Source organism: Ceratotherium simum, chromosome 1, assembly GCF_057802395.1.
Source record: "Ceratotherium simum simum isolate JZ-2026a chromosome 1, ASM5780239v1, whole genome shotgun sequence".
NCBI classification, from domain to species: Eukaryota; Metazoa; Chordata; class Mammalia; order Perissodactyla; family Rhinocerotidae; genus Ceratotherium; species Ceratotherium simum.
The window spans coordinates 17,661,176-17,687,059 of record NC_141900.1 but is presented as its reverse complement, the minus strand read 5'-3'; the positions used below and the strand labels follow the sequence as shown (position 1 = coordinate 17,687,059).

The window sequence follows — 25,884 nt, the reverse complement described above, 5'->3', positions numbered from 1 at the left end:
CTTCTAAACAACTGAAGAATTTGGGAAGATTTAGCAAATTTCCCTAAGTGCGTGGTTGAAAAAAATATATTTGTGTTAGAAACTACCCTACTTGCAATTTTGTATCTTTCAGCTCTGCTGGGTTTGGGCTTTCCAAAATGCTCCTAATAATTGTCCTTTTGTTATAATCAATGGCATTTGGAAAAATCACATGTTATCCTAACTGGTAAGAAAGAGACAGACAAACATGATCACCAGCCTGGTTATTAACTGAACAATTACCCTTTCCCTAACGTCGACATAGGTACGTTTCTACGAAGGCCTATGAAGGCTGGTAAATCAGCAGGAGTTAAGGTAAATCAGGAACTTGGCTATCTATTGCTTGAGCACAGATCTTACCGAACAGAGTCATGATAATCCTTGACTTTTAAGAATTCCCCAGATGCAAAAACAGGATGTTTCAAAATCCTTTCTATTTCAGACATGTTCTTGCTGAGGTCTTTGAAGTCAGCCTCACAGACAGGCAGGGTCTCTCTTTTATCTTTCATGGTAGCAGCCAGCCTCATTAACCCTTGCACCTCTTTGGAGAGGGAAGAAATGGTGTGGTCCCATTGATCAAAGCACAAGTGACACTGAAGACAAGCAGGGAATTCCCGGCTGTGACCCCGGGCGCAGCGATCACGTTGCTGGCCGCTAACGCCCTCCCGGCAGAGGCACACGCTCGTGTCCTGGTCACAGGCGGGCTTCAGGGTACCTTCCCAGTTGCAGTCACACGCTAAAAAGGAAGAGAGGGGGCAGAGAATGTCAGGCACCTGGTCCTTTGCTTATGACTAGCTCAAGAATAGAGTTCTCTCCTCTCTCCTGAGAATCTCCCCAACTCTCATGTCTAAGGTGAATATTTAAAACCAGTATAATTTCAGAGATCTGTGCAATGGCCATTAAAATACAGCATTCCTCTTTTCATTCCACTAATAAATCAGTTCATGGTTTCTACATGGAAAACATTAGGTGTGGTTTTTACTGTGTGAGTGTCAGTGTTCATGTGTGGGTTCTTCACCTATTTGAGTGAGGAACACGGATCTAATGGTGGATGACACATTAGTGACTGCTGCTACTGCCCCCAAGAGGGATTCAGGCATGTCACAGACTCTCTAAGAATTCCAATGACCACATTTTTTCTTAGTAAAACCCAGCCTGGGTGTGTTGACCCATGCTGTCTTCCATTATATAAGGAGAACTAGTCCAGTCTCAAAAAAAGGGGGGTAATCACTCCTTGATATTTACCTAAAGGAGTTGAAAACTTATGTCCACACAAAAACCTGCACATGGATATTTATAGCAATTCCTAGTTGCCAAAACTTGGAAAGCAACCAAGAGGTCCTTCAGTAGGTGAATAGATACATAAATCGTGGTACAATTAGACAATGGACTATTATTCAGCGCTAAAAAGAAATGAGCTTTAAGCGATGAAGAGATGTGGAGGAACCTTAAATGCTTATTACTAAGTGAAAGAAGCCAATTTGAAAAGGCTGCATACTATATGATTCCAACTGTAGGACATTCTGGAAAAGGCAAAACTATGGAATCAATAAAAAGATCAGTGGTTGCCAGGGGTTAGAGGGAGAGAGGGATGAATAAGTGAGGCACAGAGGATTTTTAGGGCAGTGGAAATACTGCATATGATACTATAATGATGGATACATGTCGTTATAGATTTGTCCAAATTCATAGAATGAACAACAACAAGAGTGAACCCTAAGGTAAACCACAGACTTTGGTGATTATGATGTGTCAGTGTAGGTTCATCAGTTGTAACAGTTGTACCACTCTGGTGGGGATGTTGACAGTGGGGGAGGCTATGCATGTGTAGGGGCAGGAGGTATACGGGAAATCTCTGTACCTTCCTCTCAATTTTTCTGTGAACCTAAAACCGCTCCAAAATATAAAGTCTTTCGAAAAAGGAAGAAAATTAAATTCACTTTGTCTTAATTAAAAAAAAAAACTGATGCTACATGCACTCTAATTGAGTAGGCTTTGACTGAGCCCGAGGATGGAGGATGGGAGAACTACTAAAGTTTCTGCATTTCCAGCAATTCAGAGGATGACTAGCCTCTGTCTTTGGACTAACTGTAAGGAACAAAATTTAAAAATGCATTTGAGAGCCTGAATAAAAATAATGCCAATTACAAATAAAAACTGATTAGCTAACATTCTTTTTTTTTTTTTTTTTAAAGATTTTATTTATTCATTTTTTTCCCCCCAAAGCCCCAGTAGACAGCTGCATGTCGTAGGTTCACATCCTTCTAGTTGCTGTACGCGGGACTCGGCCTCGGGTTGGACGGAGACGTGGTGCCTCGGGGCGCGCCCGGGATCCGAACCCGGGCCGCCAGCATCAGAGCGCGCGCACTTAACCGCCAAGCCACGGAGCCGGCCCTGATTAGCTAACATTCTAGGCTCTTCAACGAGATACTCTCTGTCCGGCACATTTGCTTTGGTCCGGAGGCCTCACCCCTGGGCAGCACTATGTCACCTCACCAGCTAGAGGCCAAGGTTGGTTCCCCCTTATGAACAGCTCTTTCTCAGGAGCTTTAGTGGGGTCTGTGGCCTGAGTTGACCATTAGCAAAATTTTCTCTACAAAAGATGAATGTATCTTTATAAAACAAGATTACTGAAATAGTAGAGGGAGATAGGGAAAGAGGCTCTCTAAGACAGATTTTCCAAGAGCCAAAATCCCTCTCTGGTTTCTAAAGTAGCAATTCCTCCTAGAAAACTGAGGAAGTATGACCTGAGGAGACCATTGAGAATGTATTTGAATGGGGCAAGGATGTGAAGGCAATTTATTTTAGCCCCAAAAGCATATTTAAAAGGAATAGAGAGGAGGACAGAGTTACCATGTGTGGCTATGTAGAGGTGACCATGATGATAAGCCTATCACATCTCATATTTCTTTGGATTGACTTCTTTTGGAAGCTGACTTGAAATAGAGATTCACAATCCCTCCTCCTAGAACCAACCCAGATTCTACATCTGCACTGTCCAATATGGTGGCTATTCAAATTTAAATGAATTAAATAACACAATTCTTTTCCTCATTTGCACTAGCCACACTGCAAGAGGTCAACAGCTAGATGTGACTAGTGGCTCCTGCACTGTTGGACAGTGCAGATATAGAACATTTCTATCTCTGCAGAAAGTTCTATTGGATAGTCTGCTCTAAATCCTACAACTAGTGCTAAGACGTGGGTTGAAAGACACTAGAACACAAACTCCGTGAGGTTAGGGGCCTGGCCTCATTTGTTCACTACCTAGAGTACCCAGGAGACACTCTACAAATAGTTTTACATGAATCGATAAGTGAATATGTGACAGACCCAAAGTGATGAGAGCCATGTTGAGGAAACATTCCCTCTGCTGTATCCTATGATCCATCTCCCAGCCTGTTCCTCAATCCAGAGTAGCTGTTTTGTTAACATGCTCCCAAATAGCAGAAAATTGGCTACAGTTCATGACCTCAGAGGTCTGTTCCATTTTAATGACTTTGAGGAATTTTAATATAGGCTACACATTTTAATATAGGCTAACATTTAATATAGCCTAAAATTTTAATATAGGAGAAAAAAATCTTTCTTATAGGGTGACAAAAAATATTATTTTCAAGATGAAGATTAAATTTTATGAATTTTCTGCCAAATAAAGAATTTAAAATTCAGTTGGTTCATAGCATGCCTGTAGGAGGATCAGATTGACTGTACTAATGTTTTTAGAATTACCAATACTTACAAACGCATCGCCCCAGTGGGTCACCATAATAATTTTCCTTGCACTCACTGCAGCGTTTCCCATCATAGCCTAATTTACACGGACACTGGCCTGTAACCTGTGAGAACAGTCATGGATGAGGAATTGACAAGCTTTATGATCTAAAGAAAATAATGCATTTTAATACAAAACCGTTTTCCCTCCAGTGATTTAGAGCATACAGCTGTGCAAAGGCAGGGGAAGGATGATTCCCACGGCCAGCAACCACCCCCGACACTACCCAGGATTAGGAGTTAATGTGTTTTGGCTTAGGGCTCTTGAATATACCGCCTGCTTCCAGCTGTTCAGGGACAGGTGGCCCCAAACTGGGAAACATACACAGATGTAAATGAAAACAAAACACACAGTGGGAAACAGTCCACATTCTTTTCCTCTACAGTTATGAGAGCTCTCCCATTACAGAGAGAGGCCAAAGACCTGGGCTAACATTCATCAATTAATTTGGCAAATAATGTTTCCATTATGGAATGTACAATGGAGTTTCTCCCAACTGGGCTGGTGTTTTGCTCAACAAAACAACACTTTTTGTACTTGAGGCTTAATCACTCAGTGACAGTTATTTAACTGTGTTTTTGGGAGTGGGCTGAATTTTCCTGCACCCTCCCAACTGGATTCTTGATCAGCTTTTCTGAAAACTGAGAAGGTTGGAAAATTAATGGGAGAAAAATACGGCAGCAAATCGCTATTGTCATGGTCCCAGGTTATAGTCGACCGAATCTGCTTAAACAACAACAACTCCATAAGTAGCTGGATTCATAAAATGTCTGGATCTATCAACTTTTACCTATCTTTCGAATTCCCACCAGCTTCTGCTCCAGTATAGGGAGTATAGGGAGTTATGAGGAGCTTGTCGCCCCTGAGACCTGTCATATTGCCAGTTGTCCTTGATTGCTGGGTAATGATTTCTTACACTGATGCAGAATCTGCTCCTTATAACTTGTGCCCGTTGTTCTGAGTCCTGTTTTACAGAACTGCACAAAACAGGTAGCTTCCTTCTTTTCTCTTACAGTCCTTCTCCCAACTACGGATGGCCGTTCTCATCTTGCATTTGCTTCTCTTCTTCAGGCTGACCACCCCTAATTCCTTTAAGCCTTCATCACAGAATAGCATGGTTTTACTAACTATCTTGGTTGTCTTCCTTTGGAAACATACTAGTTTTCAATATGATGTTTAAAATGTAGTACTCAGAAATGACAACAAAGCTCCTGCAGCTATCCGTCTAGTACAGAGTTCAATGGGACAACGACCGCCCTGAACCTGGGCATGGCACTCCCACTACTCCGGCCTGAATGGGCATCACCTCTTTGGCAGCCCAGCCACGCTGCTGGCTCACTTGAAGCATGCAATGAAAATCCTCAGATGTTTTTCACACAAGTTGGTACCAAGTTATTACACCCACCCTGTATTTATGCAATGGACTTTTAAAACCCAATTGAAAAATTTTACTTTTATCCTGTTAATATTTCATCTTCTTTTTTCCAGCCAACAAGACAGCCTGTTAGGGTATCTTGTCTCTTGTTCTGTCTTTATCACATTAGTTTACAACTTTGAATATCTGCAAATTTGAAGCATGTTTCTTCAACTCCCTCTAAACTGTTGATGCAAATATTGGACGGCACGTTTGGATCTCTCTGTAAGAATGCGCTAGGGACCACCTACTGGCTGACATAGAGACATTTATCAGTAATTGTTTAAACAGCTGGGAATCTAAATGTCCACATGTCTCCTCTATACTCCAATGAAAGTGTTTCCTGATTGTAAAAAGCAACCTTCCCCACAGAATTCCCTATGGACCATACAACTCCAAATACCCTGGCCATAAGAGCCTCTTTGGTTAAAAAAATGCCATTTGATTTTCAGCTTCATAGGCTTCCCTTAGCTTCCATGACTGAACTGTGGTCTTCGTTGAGTACTGCTACAAATACGCTTCCCAAAAAGTCTAAGAAGCATGTCAGATAGTGATGTCACAACCTTTAGGAGTTCCTCATGAATTAGGAAGCCAAGCCGTCATGTGGAGATGTACCAATTTGTTCCATAGTTGGTGGCTGTGGGTGTGAGGAGTGGAGTGGAGCATATAAAACGTGCATAGTCATCTAGTGCCTAGATCTTTGTTTCTAACACCATTCTCCAATAAAAGGAACCAGCAGGCCGGCCCCGTGGCTTAGCGGTTAAGTGCGCACGCTCTGCTGCTGGCGGCCCAGGTTTGGATCCCGGGCGCGCACCGACGCACCGCTTCTCCGGCCATGCTGAGGCCACGTCCCACGTACAGCAACCAGAAGAATGTGCAACTATGACATACAACTATCTACTGGGGCTTTGGGGGGAAAAAATTAAAAACAAAATAAAATAAAATATTTAAAAATAAATAAATAAAAAATAAATAAAAGGAATCAGTGCTCCTTGAAGAAATGGCTGATTCTAGGACAGGGGCAGGAAATATCCAAGATGAGCTTAGAGTATTTTGTAGTGCAGAAAGCAAGGAAGTATTTAAGAAAAAAACCCAACCCAACACTATGGGGTATGGCAAAGGGAAGAAGCCAACTGAAAGAGCTCTCAATAACCAAAGCTGGAATAACTTGAACAAAATAAAATAGTATTGGATATAACTCAAAGTATAGTATAAACATCTACGAGGCCATACGGATATTTAAAAAGTGATTGAATAGATGAATAAATGGGGGACAACAGACCAATCTCCAGTACAGAAGAATTCCAAATTTATGGAGATACTCCTTAAGTGTGGATTGTGCACAGTGACATCCTTCTAAAGAGTACAGTATGTAAAGGAAGAAAAAGAGTATCTTTACATATAGAAATCTGACAAACACTACTTCAGCCAGGTGATAAGATTCACATCAACAGCGATAAGTCATATAGATAGTATGTACCCTTGATACAACGTGATGGGAACAGCACTTTACCTCTATGGTCTTCTCAAAACCCATAATCCAAGTGTAATCATGAGAAAAACATCAGATAAATTTGAATTGAGGGATGTTTTACAAAATACTCCTCAAAACTGTTAAAAATAAATTTAACTGTTAAAACTCATCAAAAATAAGGAAAGTCTGAGAAACTGCCACAGCCAAGAGGAGCCTAAGGAGACATGATGACTAAATGTAATGTGGTGTTCTGGATGGGGTCTTGGAACAGAAAAAGGACATTAGGTACACAAGTAAGGAAATCGGAATAAATTATGGACATTAGTTAACAATAACGTGTCAATACTGGTTCATTAATTGTGACAAATATACATACTAATGTAAGATGTTAATAATAGAGGGAACTGGCTGTGGGATACATCCTCTCCGTACTACCTTCACAACTTTTCTGTAGATCTAAGTCTATTCTAAAATAAAAATTTATTAAGGAAAGAAAGGTCATGGTGTGTTGTGTGGGTGTGAGTTAGAGGGGAGATAAATAGAGAGAAAGAAAAAGAGACAGGAAAACACAGTCTATTATATAAGAACTACCTTCAAAAGTTTACTTGCATAAGATTTGACCTTTGAAAACGTTGAACAGTGGAGCTGAAATTGGAGGTGAGCCATGCTTATCCATTGGAAAGGCTCCAGCTTCTTAAATTAGCATTTTGATTCCAATTAAACCCTCATCCCTATAGTGTGGATTTAACCCTAAAATTTCTTGTCATTGTTTTACCCCTTTCCCCTCATCTCTATTGATGTGAAAAATATTTCAAAGAATATATTCATTAAGCCAAAAAACCTAACCCTGACATTAACAAATAATTTTTTTCTATAAACAGACAATGTTACATTCTTTTTAAAAATTCTGTGCTCCTTGTTTTATTGACTGAAAATCACATGTGCAGTTAAGTAGCACTAATAGTATATTAAACAATGAAGATTTGCTCCTAGTACACTAGCCTGCATTCTTTAGAAACTATTGACGCTAGTCTGGTAGTAAAGAAGACTTCTTATTTTACTCATATGGGAAGCAATTGGTGAGCCATAGGGAATGACAGCTCGACTTCTAAGAATGGAATTATGGGTTTTGAAGGCACTTGTTAATTTCCATTCTGATTAATAATCAATTCTGATTAATGATCGATTTCTTGGGTCTTCACTATGATCATATGTATGAAATAGCAAAAGAAAAGGTTGTGTGTGTTTTGCTGTGTGTGAATTCCGATGTCCCCAGTCACAGAGAGGCCTGGAGGAAACTGAGGTAGGCAAAGCTTAACTCTGATACCCCCATTCTCTTTTTTTGGTGCTTTTCATTCCTTGATACATGCAGATTCTATCGCCATATAAGGCCAATTCTATCTAAAAACACTAATTAACAACAGTACATGAAGAAAATATTCTTCACGTATTTGGAAACCATGTCTCCCCGTGACTTTTCACCCTGAGCACACTAGTAAGTTGTAAGTATCTTGCCTGGTCACAGTGGCTGCTGTGAGAGGTCTGGGGGTCACAATCGCAAGGCTGACATCCTCTCCTGGGGACCAGATTCCAGTATCCATCAGCACAACGGTCACAGGCCTGGCCCGTGACGTTTGGCAGACAAGGGCATGTGCCAGTGTAAGGGTCACAGAGGCAAGCTCCCTGGTCAGGGGGACACTCAGCAGGATTCACGCCGGAAGGATGGCAGGAGCATCCTGGGATAACAGAGCCGTTGTTGGAGGTAAATTCAGTGATAACACTGGCCTTCAACAAACCTTACAAACAGCTTTTATGACCTGGATGTACCATTTCTCCAAAGGGCTCAAGGAAGAAACATCTTAAAACAGTACAGAATTTATCAAAGAATCTAAGTAGGTTGAGCCCATTCAACTGTTTTTGATCTCCCAAAAGAGCAGTTTCACATGGTTCTGCCTACTATGTTCCAAGAGCTCACAATTAGGATGACTGAAAATCTCCCTTTTTCCTCATGCCATTCACCAAAGTTTCATTTATTTAAATGATCTGAAAAAAAAAATGATTTACTAAATTGACTTGGATGAACTGAATAGTTAAATATCTCCTAAAAATGAGCAGGTTACTCCTCCTTTAAAATCCTTGTCTTCTTCTACATCAGTGATTCCATATTTATACATTCAAGTCACTTGATGAGCTGGTTACAGTGCAGATTCGTGGGCCTCACTCCCAGAGGTTCACTTCAATGGGCCTGTTAATAACCCACCCCATCCCCAGGTGATTCTGGCATAGAGCGCTATGGAACACACTTTGAGAAACAACACTCCGAATCTACTAGGGCAGGTGTTGAAGGCAATAGTCACAAAAGGCAAACCAACACCAGTGAGTACAATGTAGCTGCGTCTGAAATACCGATGGTGGCACTGCACCCATTTCTGCTGATGAGTTCAGCGCACTACTGGCCTAACTGAAACGAGCATGGGAGAGCTGCCACTACATTTATGAGCTGCCATTCTGCTGCCACATTTCCCCCCAGGAGCCTTGCAGACTTACTTCTGCAGGTCTGATTGACGGCAGATCCAAAGTGACCTGGCTTGCAGAGCTGGCAGTTGGGTCCATGAGTGTTGTGCAGACATCTGAGGCACTCCCCTGTTACCTGGCTGCAGGACTTGGGATCACTTACATCAATGTTGTTGTTGCAGGCACATGGCCTGCAAGGTGCTCCGGAAATTCTTGGATTTCCATAGAAACCAGCAGAGCATTCTCCACACTGCTTACCTGAAAGAAGAGGAGAGGAAAAAGGAATGAAATGAGTGGTGTGTGCGTGTGTGTGTGTGTGTGTGTGTGTGTGTGTGTGTGTTGGGAGAGGAGGGTGGAGATTGATATAAATGGAAAATAATTGGGCTTCTCTAGGGATAATGAGAGGTCACACATTGGGATGAATAAGGAAAGGTGTTCTAAATTAAAACAGAACCTTCATTTTAATTTATTATCCATTCAGAGAACAAAATGATTATTCAGAGCTAAAAAGTCCTTGGTGAAGAATGGATTCTAGTTTTATTTTAAAAACTATGGAATTGTAGGCACAGGATTCCTGTATCCTTATAAAACCAGGGTCACTCTTGTGTGCCTGAGGACCCAAAGCTAATCTCAGCCCCTCTTTTCCCTGGGACACCCCAACCCTCACCTGGTCCTAGAGGTGAAACAGCAGCAGCCTGAGATACGTGTCTAAAAGTGAAGACTGATAAGAGTAGTTTTCTTGATATAGGAGCCCCCGAGGGTGTTTTTACTAAGGGCTGTATGGAGAAACCATCCCTTCTTTCCTACATTCTCTACCCTTCCAACCACGAGGGAACCACAGTCTTTTAGGGGCCCAAAACGTGGGTCTACTCTCCATATTTTGGGTCATCCCATTTAGAAATGCTCTCTTAGCCCAATCATGGTCTCATTTCTTAAAAACTGACCAGCCAAGCCAAAGTGTACATGGAGAAGAGACTATAAGGGAAGAGGTAAGAATTAACTAGAGGCATGTGTAACCTTATAGGTAACAAATAAGAAAAAAATTAGCCAGGTAATTTATTATCATGATGGTAATTATCACTGAAGAAAATAATAGCATGATATTTTCTGATTAAATAAAGTAGACTTTATAAGTTTTTTCCTTGTTTGTATTATATATTTACACTCATGCTTAAACTCTTCAAAATAAATCTTTTGATTGAGCCAGAGACACAAATATTGAACTGACTTATGCAATGTCTGTACAATGCCCAAATTAGTGCATTAGTTTTATCTGTGAAATATCAGTCAAATCGATTGCTTGGAGTTATACAAAGGAAGCATTTGACTGATTAAAAGTTTTTACTTTTTAATTGTTTATGTTATATGTAATGTATATATAACATATATATGTTACTTAATCACATATATATATCTTACTTAACATATGTTGATTTTATTTTAAATAAATTAATTTGACTCGAACTCATTTGGTCAGTTAGTTTTCCAGAACATTATTTAAGAACAGTTATAGCTCAGTGGAGTTTTTAATTGTCATTGGTTTTTGAATTATTCAAAGTCTTTTTTCAATAGAGCAGCAATTTACCAAATTGTGTCTTCTTACCATTAATTTATATTATGCACCACTCTTTAGTCCAAGGCAGATAAGTTATGCATGAGTGATCACTTTTCAGATAGTAGTGTGGGACAGAAGAAAAAACCCATCATGAACTACACTGCATACCTGTATAACCTTGAAGACAACTGCAGATTACATCTGAGCCCCACAGATTCTGATAACAGGAATGGGCGAAATACTGATTGCTCGAGGGAACATCTGGACACGGGCAAGGACGGCAGGGCTGTCCTGAAGAATGATTTCCATAGTAACCATCGATGCACCTGTCAAGGCAGTTTCTTTTTACCAAAATGTTCCCAGGAAAAGCCTACATTAGCCAAGGTGGATTTGCTATGCTTTAGGACAGAGCAACTCTCAAAACTCAGTATTTTAGAAGATGCTCATTTGCTCTGTAAATGGATTTTTTTGCTTTATATTCAAAGTCTCAAGGTATAGTCATTAAACTCAGTGTAATAGCACTTAATTTACATGTCATATTTCAGGAACATAAAAAGCAAGGTGCCAGGCAAATGCCAGTTATTAATTTAATCAGATATTGTCTGGCTCATAATAAGATGTTTTGTTTTGTTTTTTTTTGTGAGGAAGGTTAGCCCTGAGCTAACATCTGTGCCCATCTTCCTCTATTTTGTATGTGGGACACCACCACAGCATGACTTGATGAGCGGTGTATAGGTCTGTGCCCGGGATCTGAACCCACAAACCCTGGGCTGCCGAAGCGGAGTGTGAAAACTTAACGACTACACCACCAGGCTAGCCCCCATAACAAAGATTTTGAAGGACAATGGAATGACATTCTATCTTCCTCACCCATAATCATCATTCTACACTCATATACTGTTGAGTCTCTACTCAACGGTCCTACAGAGAGTGTTGTGAGATCAGAACACAAGAAAAAATTAAAAATACAAGTGCATATGAATTCCATACCTCTCACAGTTTCTTCCAGTTGTAAAACCCCCACAGTTGAAGCACGACCCTGTCTCTGGATCACAAAGTTCAGCGAGCCCATTACAAAGGCAAGGACGGCAGTTGGGAAATCCAAAATAGCCTGCCAGGCACCCATCACAACGGCGGCCCACCACCTCTCCATAGCAGGGGCACTGTCCTGTTATTTGGTCACATACACTGCTCTTTGAGCCTTGAGGGTGGCAGTGACATGCTAGATAAAGCAAAGAGAACATGTTGGGGTAGGGGCCAGTGGTGTGCTGGCAAAAGAGGTACAGCTCTGATTTGCAGTCCCTAATTTTCCATATCATCCTGATCAGGGTGAACAAAGCGAGTCTGTAAAGTGCTTAGAACAGAGCCTGGCACGTACTGAGTGCCAGGTGTTTACTAAACAACAATTCACTGATTCATCCAATAAACAGTACATTGTGAACAACTGGGTCTTATAAACATTGTTTACACAGAGGAACTGAACAAGAAACGTGTTTTTAATGACTTGAACTTCCATATATTTTGGGAGTCAAACTTTAAGATTATAAAAAATGTGAGAACACTTTTCAGGATAGTCAGATTTTTCTTTTTCCTAGACGAGATACCAGGAGAGGCTCAATCCTTCTCTGGTAAATTGTTGAATCCTTTGAGCCAGTCTTGCCTATACAAAAATGTGATGCCTGTTTACAGGGTGGTACACGGAAGAACTGTTTGCTCCTTTGTGCATATCCCTTTGTGTATCTCAAGCACTTCATAATTTTTTTTCAAGAAAAGGAAAGAAGATCAATAATGGACCTAAGCGCCGTTTTCTGGGTAGGCAATGCCCAGGAAGGTATGCCATCTCTCTGAATCATGGCTGAAAAGATGTGTTCCCCTACCTGAAAGGAGAATTCATCTGCCTGGAGGTTTTCATGGTTCCTAAGGCAGGTTTCTATGGGGAACAGAACTTTCACTAACGGTTTACATCGTGAACAGAGAATTATACACCCCGAACATGACAGCCCTGAGAACTGAATTACCAGCTACAGCTGAAGCCCCGCCTAAGCCCTTATTAACAGGTGGCTTTTGAAATGAGTTCCAAGGCTGTTTGCAAGCCCAGCACCAGAAAGGGTAATATCCTGGTGACAGTGTCATCCCCTTTCTCGCCTTCCCAATCTCATCGTTGTTTTAGCCTTTCCAGCCACCGGGCGTCCGTGCCAGATCATAAAGCTGGGTTTGCACAGCCAACTCCCTTCCCGGTGTTCCCGTATTCCACCCGGACTACCATCTATTTGATACAGACTGCAAACTCCCAGGAGCATGGACCATGTTTCTATCATCACTCATGGTTCCTAACAGAGGTCTGTTACACAATCGGTGCCCTTTGAACGGGTGAATGAAGTACGGTAGAAAAATCCTCAGTACATTTTATCTACATAGACAGACAGTCTGAATAATGTAGTCAAATTCCCAATCCCTTCCCTTTTTAAACTCCCCACGTTGATTTTCCTGCCATCAAAACTCCAAGGCTGTGACCAAGTGTGTTTCCCAATCTGCTTTTTGCTACGTACAGTGACAGCCATGATGCCCCAAACCGTAGCTTCCTGCTGAGCACCTGTCACAGCAGCGCCCGGCCACACGAGGCTTACACTGGCATTGGCCTCCCAGTCGGCTGCAGCTGGGCCCCATTGAGCCCTGGGGGTGACACTTGCAGGCTGCAGGGAACAAAAGAAGGAAGTCAGAGGTGAAGGAAGTGACAGAAGAGCCCCTCGTCCTGTTAGCAGCTTTCGGTCACCTCTCCTTCATTTAGTACCTCTCTAGTCCTTAACTCCCTCATCTGTTACAGCAGGATACTATAGGATCTACCTCACGGGATTAGAAGGATTAGAGACAATAATGCCTGCGAAGTACTTAGAACAGTGTTTGGCACCTAGTAAGTGCTCAATAAACATTACATAATAAACCTAACAATAAACGTTACTTAACACGTTAATGAAAGGCTTAAAAATTGTTTTAATAATTAATTGTTCCAATGTAATCATTATTATTGATATTGTTATTACTTCATCCCTGATGATCTATGTTGGTGCTGCACTATTCCTTTGATTTTCCGTTTTCCATATCTTGCAGGAGATTGTGGGCGTCCTGAAGCCATAGCCCAGCAGCATAATGGAGAAAGCATTTGCCTGGAACTCAGGGAGCCCAAGCTCTCAGGGTAGCTGTCACTCTGTAGCAGTGGTTCCCAACTAGGGGGAGATTTTGCCCCCAGGGCACATATGACAAAGTTCGGAGACATTTTTGGATGTCACAAGTAGGGGGAGGGTGTTACTGGTATCGGGTGGGCAGAGGGTAGGGATGCTGCTGACCATCCTGTAATGCACAGGACAGCCCCACCCCCCAACAAAGTAATATCTAGCCCCAAATTCAAAAGATCTGAACTAAGAAACCCTGCTCTCTATAGCTTAGTGAAATGGACAAGTCAGCTAATGTTTCTGGAGCCTAGTAGTCTCATTTATTACATGAAGGTGTGGGGATGAAAGAAGTTGTTTAGACTTCATTCCAGCCCTAAAATTCCAGGATTCCAAATGAATATTTTAGGACCATTGTTCCAGCAATCTAGCATCCCAATGCTACTGCAAATCTCCTCTTTTATACACTCACAGTACTGCATTATGATTCCAACATGTCAGCAGACTGCTCTGTGTATGTAATCATTGGGCAATTGGTATTTACACTGGTTGTATTGGAGCAGATGCTAAAATAAATTAAATCGATTCACTCACGTTCCAAAAAGCATTTGTACAGATAGCAGTGCTTCAGTAGAGCCCATTAGCTAGACACTCACCCACGGCCCCATTGTGCAGCCTGGCAGACGCGCTGACTATAAGCCTTTCACACGCACCAGGGAGCACCTGAGGTCTCGCTTCTGAGGCAATTTCAACGCAGTTGTGCAGCTGATATTCATCTAAATCCTGCTTGCTGCAGAAATTCTCCAGTGAATTGATTTGGGGAATAAGACCAAGCTTTTGAAATAATGAGAAAAGAAGACTTATGTTCATAACTGTCTATTGTTCAAGATTCTAGTTATGAAAATAAATAGATCTATGAGAATAATGGTTGCAAAGAGACTCAATTTAATCGTTTAAATTGCTTACAACTCAAGATTTTAAGATTTTCAATTTGTTTAAGAAATGTTTAAATATTTACACTTACTGACTTACGGCAAAGAAAATAAAATAGGCCTTTATCTTTTTACTGTCATTATTATATTTTTAACTTGCTAATACATTTGTCTTAGATTTGAAAGAGTTCTAAGTAGGCTACTTATGAGAAATTAAGAAATTATGGCTTATTGCACTCTAATTCCACAAAATTCTCCTTTAAAAAGTTTCGTCTTTTTCAATTACATATAACAGTGGTGTTCTACATCAAACTATATATGCCTCTTGGATATTCACAGACTAGATTAACATATCAAAGGCTCTGAGAAGTCCTGCAAGAAAGATATTTTTTTAAACTCAGTGTTTCCACACTTATTTAATCGTTTGGTTCTGTGTTCAAATAGTACTTCCTAACATCCCATAAAATCGGTATTTCACAGATGCATTTTGGGAATTGCTGGCTTAGACCACACAGCTTTATGGGGACAAATGCATCGTTATAAATTTATTCTCAAAGAGGAATCATCTATAGTTTAATATCTATGTAAAGAAAGGCTATACAGTTATATTTCTTGAGAAGATTTTTTCTAAGTTATATCCTAATACTATTTAAAATGTTTATTAATGGCTTAGATGACATAGTAGAGGACATTGTCAGTACAGCAGATTATTCACACCAAGTGGGTCATTTTGAACAACCGGTGGAAAAAACAGCATTGAAAATAAGTTTAATTCAGCAGGTCAAGTTAGGAAAGTGAGCCGATGGCACAGACAAGTCTCCCCTGGTCTTTTCGCTTTGTCCATTCTGAAACTAGTTTCCGTAGTCCTTTACGTCAGCCCTCTCCAGTTCTTCTGTGTGTCCTTTGACCCACTAGTGGGCAGAATGGCAACCCTGGCTGACTATTTCAGTGTCTCCGCTCCTCACCCCCTAACCTCATTCTCCCCACACTGCCGGCACGTGTCACTGCTTCCTGTTCCTCTCACTTCACAGAGAACACAGATCCCAGTAAGGGCACTGGAGCCTTCTGCTTCCTGCCCCCCTAACTCCTGTCTCACAGGCGCCACCCCATCCCCGACTCCCTGGCCTCATGAAGAAGAGGCAGACAGTGGAAGAGGGCTCCCCTGTCCTCCCCTCTGCCCTCAGGACACTTTTCCGTGGATTGTGCTTTCTTTCTTTAATCTATTCTTTTCAACTGGCATTTAAATGTGCTTAAATCTCTCTCATCTGTAAAATCATCTCCTTGATCTCATATATTCCTCCTGCCACTGCCCCGTCTCTGCTCCTTGACTCCTTGACAGCCAATTTCTTTTCTTTTTTCTTTTTTTTTGACAGGAAGATGAGCCCTGAGCTAACATCCATGCCAATCCTCCTCTTTTTGCTGAGGAAGACTGGCCCTGGGCTAACATCCATGCCCATCTTCCTCCACTTTATATGGGACGCGGCCACAGCATGACCTGACAAGTGGTGGGTCGGTGCGCGCCCGGGATCTGAACCAGCAGAGTGCGCGCACTTAACCGCTATGCCATGGGGCTGGCCCCAACAACAAAATTTCTTGAAAAATTGTTTCCTTGCCAATCTCACTGCCTCCTCTCCCATTTACTCTTCACACCAGTGTGATACCTCTTCCCACACCCATCCCTAAATGTTGGGGTTCCTCAGGGTTCTCTCATCAGCCCCCTTCTTATTCCACACCCACTCCCTAGGTGACGTTGACAACGCTGTGTCTTTGGTTACCATCCATAGATTTGTGACGTCTGAATTGACGTCTCCTGCCCCCATCTCAGTTGTGGCCTTCAGATCTGCACAGATAAGCCTATTGGCTGTCCCACACGCACTGCAAACCAAACACACCTGAAACCTGCTTTCCTTCCTGCACTCAGGAAATAATGCCACCATCTGCCAAGCTGCTCGGTGTAGAAGCAGAAGGTCATCTGTGAACCCTGCTTCTTCATCATCAACACTCCCCACCCCACATCCCACACATCAAGTCCATCACAAACCTGGTCAATCGGACCTCTTAAATGTGTCTAGGATGCGTTTACTGCTCTTCATTCCCCTGTTCACTTCCCTAATTTAGGCCACCTAGCTGACCGTAGTGACAGCCCAACAGAAGTCCCATCTTCCACTCTTGGAACCCATCTCCCTCCCCTATCAATTTTCTACCTTATAAAAATAGTGATTCTTTAAAAGGCAGTTTGTTCACGTAATCTCCTCCTTACAAATGTTCAGTGGCTTCCCATTGCCTTAGGATAAAATCCAAACTCAATCTCTTTTCATTCCACTACCCCCTCAACCTCTCAGCCCAGTGGTTCTCAGTATGAGAGGTATCGCCCCCAGGGGATGTTTTGGAAATTCCAAGGGGTGGTTTTGGTTGTCCTGGCACTTGGGGGAGATGTGTTACTGCCATTTCATGGGTGGGGATCAGAAATGCTAGACATTCTCACAAAAAGGAAAATCATCCCATGTCTCCTACAGTTTTTGAATGTTCCATTGAACATCCACGAAGGAGAAATTCCTGTTTCTAATCATGAGTTGAAAGCCTTACTCCACGTTTTTAAAACATGTTAAACATGTTTACAACACATCTGCTTTCATGGCTGTCTCATGTATAGTGATTCTACATGTATAAGCATCTCCCTACCTCATTACGTCTTCTGGTGTGTTCATGCCTGTGCATATACATATCGAAGTACAAATTATTTCTTTATAAATTACTTGCCTTTTATTTCTCTTTCATATTTGCACATTCCATTAGTATCATTTGAGAGTTATCTGTGCAGATAGGCTATAAAGCCTATGAATTTCATTTCAGGAGAGTAAAGAGTGTAATAAAATATTTGTAATAAAAAGGGGAGGTTGGGTCAGCTAAGGTTGAGAACCACTGCTTGAGCCACATTGTCATTTTCAGTTCAGTGACCTGTCACATCTCCCAGCACCTCTCACACTGTGCCGTCATTTCCTGTGTAATTGTCTGCCTCTCCCCTTTAGAGAGTAAGCCCCGCATGTCAGGGAAGATACTTGTCTGGTTTACACCTGCACCTACCACAGTGTCTAATTTATAACAAGTGCTTCATAAAAATTTGTTTCATAAGGAAGTATATGTACCTTTCTAGTCTTGTATCTTTAAGTTGATACTAAAACGACTCTGCATTCTCCAAACATAAGTTAAGTAGGGAGAAATGTGGAAGAAAGCCAGATGGGCTAGGGTTGGGATGCGGGCAGCCAACTAGGGATTAATTACAGTTATTGGTCTGAGCCAGTTTAGAGTTGGCCATTCCTACACCAAGCAGACAGAACAGATGACAAGAGTCCCTGTCAGCTATAGGATTTTGTAATACCATGACCTATTTCTTCTCCTAGAAACTTCTAAGAACTTTATGTTTACCAAGTATAGTCCACTCTTTAAAAGAAGAATGTCAGTTTTATATTCTAGAATGCCTAATATACTTTTGACTCTAAACTCATTTTATGGAAGCATGTATCATGTAACCAGGGTGACTGAAAAATTTTTAACTATCTCACTATGCTCGCCAAACAAACAAAGGGTATTTGTGCAGAAGGAGCACCCAGGGTTGAGCAAAGCTTTCATCTGCTCTTCTTGGGAATGCATCATAGTCCTGCATGCAAATGTTAATCTGTCTGCAGAGAAGAATGAACTTTGAAAGGGCCAAGTCCCAAGCAGTCAAGTATCTTCCCAGAGCAGCAAAATCGGTGGTGTGGAAATTATTGCATTAGTCTGTAATTATAAAATGCGGAACGACTTTCTCCTACTGGGCATCCTGGGTCAAGGACTACAGGGGACAGTACAGGTACCCTGCTCGGATCTTCCCATCTGCCAGCTGCTATGGCATCGGCTGCTAAAGGCTCACTGCTGTCCCCTTCTCCTGACAATTAGACGCAGCCACCTTGTCCAGGAGTTAATGCACTCACTGGGGACAGGGGTGGGGTGGTGAGACTGTAGCCAATGACTCAGGCACAGATAGGCCACCACTTTGCCTCCAGGTGGAACCAACTCTGTGGTGCATTCATGCTCCAGAGCTCCCTGCGGGGTTAGGCGGAAGCCATACCTTGGTGGATACCACACCCTTGCTTGGTTCCTTCTCCTGTCCTCTCCTATTCCCCTCCCTCCTCTTCTCCTGCAAGCACAACCTCCGTAAATCAGGTGCACCTGAGCCCCTGTATCAGCTTCAGCTTCTAGGAAATCTGACCTACAACAGGGAGGTAGGGCCTCTTCTGAGGTTTCTGACAGTTTGCCAAGAACAGGTTGCTCTTTTAATTTTTATTCAAGTTGCAAGGTTTTCATAGCTACATATAAGAGAACAATTGTGTGAAAACTGATCAAATGGACATATTTTTAAGTTAATTTCAAATTATCCGTTTATATTATGCATCTATAAAACATCATTGCAATGACTTAGTTTACACGCCTGTCTTCTGTATCAGTGTGAGAATTCTTTGTGGGCAAGAAGCATACTTTACACCCCAGGCCCCAACACAGTGTCTGGACCACATACACTCTGTGAGTGGGTGATGAGTGGATAATTTGGAGGGATGCATTTAAAACACGTCAAGTGATAATCTTTGGAATTTACAAAGTTTAGAAATATTTAGGGTATGGATTTAAAATGAGGAGTACCTTGGCTCTTATACATTTGAGTGTCATGACTGTTATTATTATTATAATAACATCCCTTTGTCATTTAAGACGTCCTTATTTTCTTCTTTTCCCTTTCTTTGCCAAACTTTTAGCTTTTCTCCCTGAATTAAACCTGTTGGATTTGATTTCCTTTCTTTGTAACTCATATGCTGGTTCGCGAGCACAGTTGTACCGAAAGCTCCTCAGCAGAGAGTATGAATTATGTGGATAGAAAAATCATGAGAGTTTAAATTTCCTATTCAAGAGTTTGTTTATACTTTTCACTTCACTTCTACCATAATATGGTAGAACATCACCACAATGTTACACGGCCCTCAGGGTGCAAGATTTAGACCATCTTTGTTTAAGGCTGCCAATAAAATACAAATCACCCAATTAAACCTGAATTTCAGAGAAACAATAAATAATTTTTTAGTATGTCTCATGCAATATTGAGGGCAATATTTGGGACATATTTATATGATATTCAAATATAAGTGGGTGCCTTGTTTCTTTCTTATCTCCCTCCTTCCGTCCCTCTCCCCCACCCTCCTTTCCTTCTTTCTTTCATTTTTGCTAAATCTTGCAATCCTACCTTTGGTAAAATAATCTTAAAACAATGGCTTTTTTTTGATGTTATACCAGCTGAACTTGAATAAAATCTAAGATACACCATCCTCATATTGAAGTCTATAATAGATGAAATAACAGAGTTCCAGGGTATAAATTTAAAATGTTTGATGGTTAAAAATTGAACTTTGAAGACACAATTCACAAAATACGGATACACAACTAATTAAATCAGGGGTTGAAAAATTTCTTGTAAAAGGCCAGATAGCAAATATTTTTGGCTTTGCGGCCATCAGGTCTCTTGCAATGACTCAACTCTGCTTCTGTAGCATGAAAGCAGCCGTAGATGACATGTAAACCAATGGGTACGGCTGTGTCCCAATAAAACTTTGTAGGCTGTAGTTTGCTAATTAAGTCATGATATTAGAAGATTCTCACAAATACTTAAAATACAATTTTAACAAAGCAATTCGATTTTTATCTACAAAATTACTTTAAAAAATCCAACACACCAATGGCTAGAGAACTCAAGATGGCGGTGTAGGCAGACTCTGAACTCACCTCCTCCCGCAGACACAGCTGATTTACAACTACTCGTGGAAAAATTACCTGAGAGAGAACTGAAAACTGGAGAAGAGGAACTCCTGCAACAAACGACAATCCTAATTGAGGGGGAAGAGGCAGAGACTCCCTTCTGGAGAGGAAAAACGCCGCCTTCACAAGCCGCAGTGCCTCACGGCCGCCCGGGAGCAACCCACAGGTCTGCAGCCCTCCCCAGAGGAGCCGGGCCCTGAGCCAGGGAGCGCCCCCGCTATAGGCATTTTTTGGACCCAGTACAACGGAGCCCAGTGGCATAATATCTGACTTTGCTTGCTACTGCCAGCACTGGGGAGTACCCCCAGAAAAGCTGGTTCACAAAGAAATTAAAGCTGGCTCTTAAAGGGCCCACGCACAAATTCACCCACCTCGGAAAGCAACCTAAAATCACCAAAGAAAGGTGCACAGTCCTTTGGTGAAAAGAGACTGCCTGATAGGCTCTGAGTGCATCTCAGTGAGAGGTAAGACCTCTCCAGGGACTGGGACATTGGCAGCGGCCAGTGTTGTGGCCTGGTGTGGGCGTGCTGACACAGACTTTGGCAGACGCCATTGGAGTTCTCCCTGGAGCCTGCTACCCCAGGGTCTGCCCCACCTAATAGAGCACCAATTTAATCCAGCTCAGCCAGGGAAGGCAGCCCACCCTAGGGACTGGCCCCACCTAACAACAAGCCCACAGGCAACTTATGGGCCTGCATAGATTGGTGACTGGATTCTCCAAAGCCTGGCAACTGGGTCCATCTCTGTGGGGCAGGGCGTGCACAAGGAGCAGGTGAAGAGTGTGGGGCATTGGTGGAGTGTGTGGGGCTCCCACCTTGGAGAGACTGGGTCCACTTCAGGCAGTTGGGGTGTGCATGTGGGGCAGGACTGTGTTGACTGTGTGTGTGGACTTGTGGGTGGTGGGGCTTGTCAGCTGCAAAAGACTTCTGCTTCTCAAAAACCCACACAGGGGATTGGCCCTACCTTCCAAAGCCTGAAACAATTGGGTCCTCCCATGCCTGAGGCCAGCCCCACCCAGCTGCAATCCTCAGAGAGCTGACAAGATCCTTATAGGCCAGAGGCTCACAGCAATTGTAAGCCCCTGAACCTAACAACAAGCCACGCTGGGGGCCTACTCACTTAAAAGAAAAACTGCAACAGGAATGTGCTATTAGACCTTGCAGCCAACTGTGCTGGGGCTCCCCATACCCAATAAAGAGACTGAAGGGCCCACAACAACTAGACACAGCTGAGCGATACAACCAGCTGGACAGGGGGACAGCTCAGCCTCCCTGGGTACCTACAGGAAGAGCAACTCCGCCACAACAGAAGGACACACGTAATTCACACAGGGGTCACTCCTGGAACATATGGAACTGGTGACGAGAGGGAAGCACACTGCCGGGTCTCATAAGGCATAACTTATATAAGGTCACCTCTCCAAGATCAGGAGACATAGCTGACCTACCTAATACTTAGAAACAAGCACAGGGAAAGAGGCAAAATGAGGAGGCAAAAGAACAAGTTCCAAGTAAGGGAACAGGACAAATCCCCAGAAAAGGAACTAAATGAAACAGAAATGAGCAACCTACCTGACAACAAAGAGTTCAAACAAAGAGTGTTAGGATGCTCACTGATCTTGGGAGAAGAATGGATGAACTCAATGAGAAAGTCAACAAAGAAATGGAAGATATAAAAAAGAACCAATCAGAAACGAAGAATACAATACTGGAAATGAAAAATTCATTAGAGGGACTCAAGGGCAGAGTAGAGGATACAGAAGAATGGATCAGTGAGCCAGATGAAAGACTAGAAGAAATCACCTAAGCTGAACAGATAAAAGAAAAAAGAATTAAAAAGAGTGAGGACAGTCTAAGGGACCTCTGGGACAACATCAAGCACACTAACATCCGTGTTATAGGTGTCCCAAAAGGAAAAGAATGAGACAAAGGGGCAGAGAATCTATTTGAAGAAATAATAGCTGAAACCTTCCCTAAGCTAAGGAAGGAAACAGACATCCACGTACAGGAAGCACAGAGAGCACCAAACAAGATAAACCCAAAGAGGTTCACACCAAGACACATCATAATTAAAACGTCCAGAATTAAAGATAAAGAGAGAATCCTAAAAGCCGCAAGAGAAAGACAAGTTACATGCAAAGGAAAGCCCATGAGGCTATCAGCTGACTTCTCAGCAGAAACCTTACAGGCTAGAAAAGAGTGGCATGATATATTTATAAAGTGCTAAAAGGAAAAAACCTACAACCAAGAATACTCTACCTGGCAAGGTTATCATTCAAAATGGAAGGAGAGATGAAAAGTTTCCCAGATAAGCAAAAGTTAAAGGAGTTTGTCAGCAGAAACCAGTTCTACAAGAAATGCTAAAGGGACTTATCTAAGAGGGAAAGAGAAGACCACAAATAGGAAAAATTATCTATTTCCATGATAAGAGGGTAACAGACACAAATGCACAAAAAAGAGGTTAGATATGATATCCAAAATATGAAATGTGGGAGGAGAGGAGTTAAAGAGTAGAGCTTTCAGACAGAGGTCAAACTAAAGAGACTATCACCTTATATAGATTGCTATATATGTAGGTTACTGTATATGAATCCCATGGTAATCACAAACCAGAAACCTATAATAAATACACAAAAACTAAGAGAAAGGAATGCAAACATAATATACTAAAGAAAGCCATCAAAGCACAAGGGAAGAGAGCAAGCAAAGAAGAAAGAAACAGAGAAGAACTACTAAAACAGTAAGAAAAAAAAAAGTTAAAAAATGGCAGTAAGGACATACTTATCAATAACTACTTTAAACGTCAATGGACTAAATGCTCCAGTTAAAAGGCATAGGGTGGGTGACTGGATAAAAAAACAAGACCCGTATATATGCTGCATAGAAGAGATACACTTCAGACCTAAAGACACAAACTGAAAGTGAAGGAATGGAAAAAGATACTCCATGCAAATGGCAATGAAAAGAAAGGTGGGGTAACAATAGTCATATCACACAAAGTAGACTTTAAAACAAAAACTGTAACAAGAGTCAAAGAAGGGCACTACATAATGATCAAGGGAACAATCCAACAAGAGGATATAACACTTGTAAATATCTATGCACCCAACGTAGGAGCACATAAATATATAAAGCAATTATTAACAGACATAAAAGGAGAAATAGACAGTAACACAATAATAGTAGGGGACTTAAACACTCCACTTACACCAATGGATATCATCCAAACAGAAGATCAATAAGGAAACATTGGCCTTAAATGACATACTAGAACAGATGGACCTAGTAGATATATACAGAACATTCCTCCAAAAACCAAAGAACACACATTCTTTTCAAATGCACATGGAACATTCTCCAAGACTGATCACACATTAGGCCACAAAACAAGTCTCCATAAATTTAAGAAGATTGAAATAATACCAAGCATCTTTTCTGACCACAACGGTATGAAACTAGAAATCAACTATAGGAATAAAAACAGAAAGGCCACTAATATTTTGAGATTAAACGAAATGCTACTGAACAATGATTGGGTCAATGAAGAAATCAAAGGAGAAATCAAAAAATACCTGGAGACAAATGAAAAAGAAAACACGACATGCCAGAATTTATGGGATATAGCAAAAGCAGTTCTAAGAGGGAAGTGTATAGCAATGCAGGCCTATCTCCACAAACAAGAAAAATCTCAAATAAACAATCTAACAGCACACCTAAAGGAACTGGAAAAACCCAAACAAACAAAGCCCAAAATCAGTAGAAGAAGGGAAATAATAAAAATCAGAGCAGAAATAAATGAAATAGAAACTAAAAAAAAAAAGAAAAAAATAGAAAAAATTAATAAAACCAAGAGCTGGTGTGTTGAAAAGATAAACAAAATGGACAAACCCTTAGCTAGACTGCCTGAGAAAAAAAGAGAGAAGGCTCAAGTAAGTAAAATCAGAAATGAAAGAGGAGAAATTACAACAGACACCTCAGAAATACAAAAGATTATAAGAGAATACTATGAAAAGCTATATGCCAACAAATTGGATAATCTAGAAGAAATGGATAAATTCTTAGAATCATATAACCTTCCAAAACTGAATCAAGAAGAAATAGAGAATTTGAATAGACCAATCACCAGTAAGGAGATTGAAACAGTAATCAAAAACCTCCCCCAAAATAAAAGTCCAGGATCAGACGGCTTCCCTGGTGATTTCTACCAAACATTCAAAGAAGACTTAATACCTATCCTTCTCAAACTCTTCCAAAAAATTGAAGAGGAGCGGAAGTTCCCTAACTCATTCTATGAAGCCAACATTACCCTGATACCAAAACCAGAAAGGACAACACAAAAAAAGAAAATTACAGGCCAATGTAAATCGATGAACATCGATGCAAAAATCCTCAAGAAAATACTAGCAAATCGCATACAACAGTATATTCAAAAGATTATACACTATGATCAGGTGGGATTTATTCCAGGGATGCAGGGATGGTTCAACATTCACAAATAAATCAACATGATACACCACATTAATAAAATGAAGAATACAAATCACATGATCATCTCAATAGATGCAGAGAAAGCATTTGACAAGATACAGCATCCATTTATGATAAAAACTCTCAATAAAATGGGTATAGAAGGAAAGTACCTAAACATAATAAAGGCCATATATGACAAACCCATAGCTAATATCATCCTCAATGGTGAAAAACTGAAAGCTATCCCTCTAAGAACAGGAACCAGACAAGGATGCCCACTCTCACCACTCCTATTTAATATAGTATTGCAAGGCCTAGCCAGAGCAATCAGGCAAGAAAAAGAAATAAAAGGGATCCAAATCAGAAAGGAAGAAGTGAAACTGTCACTATTTGCAGATGACATGATTTTATATATAGAAAACCCTAAAGAATCCACCAGAAAACTTTTAGAATTAATAAATATGGTAAAGTTGCAGGATACAAAATCAACATACAAAAATCAGTTGCATTTCTATACACTAACAACGAAGCAGCAGAAAGAGAAATTAAGAATACAATCCCATTTACAATTGCAAGAAAAAGAATAAAATACCTAAGAATAAACCAAAGAGGTGAAAGATCTGTACACTGAAAACTATAAAACATTTCTGAAAGAAATTGAAGAAGACACAAAGAAATGGAAAGATATTCCACGCTCTTGGATTGGAAGAATTAACATAGTTAAG

The 25,884-nt window shown here is 41.2% G+C and overlaps 1 protein-coding gene across 1 annotated transcript in view; it reads right to left on the bottom strand.

The window, feature by feature from the left end:
- LAMB4 (laminin subunit beta 4) overlaps positions 1-25,884 on the bottom strand; it is a 111,279-nt gene that overhangs the window by 28,797 nt on the left and 56,598 nt on the right. Inside the window, 8 exon segments of the mRNA XM_087437110.1 lie at positions 379-754; positions 3,761-3,857; positions 8,197-8,417; positions 9,229-9,453; positions 10,919-11,076; positions 11,741-11,972; positions 13,300-13,443; positions 14,574-14,751. Of these exon segments, the coding sequence (XP_087293236.1) occupies positions 379-754; positions 3,761-3,857; positions 8,197-8,417; positions 9,229-9,453; positions 10,919-11,076; positions 11,741-11,972; positions 13,300-13,443; positions 14,574-14,751 (1,631 nt within the window).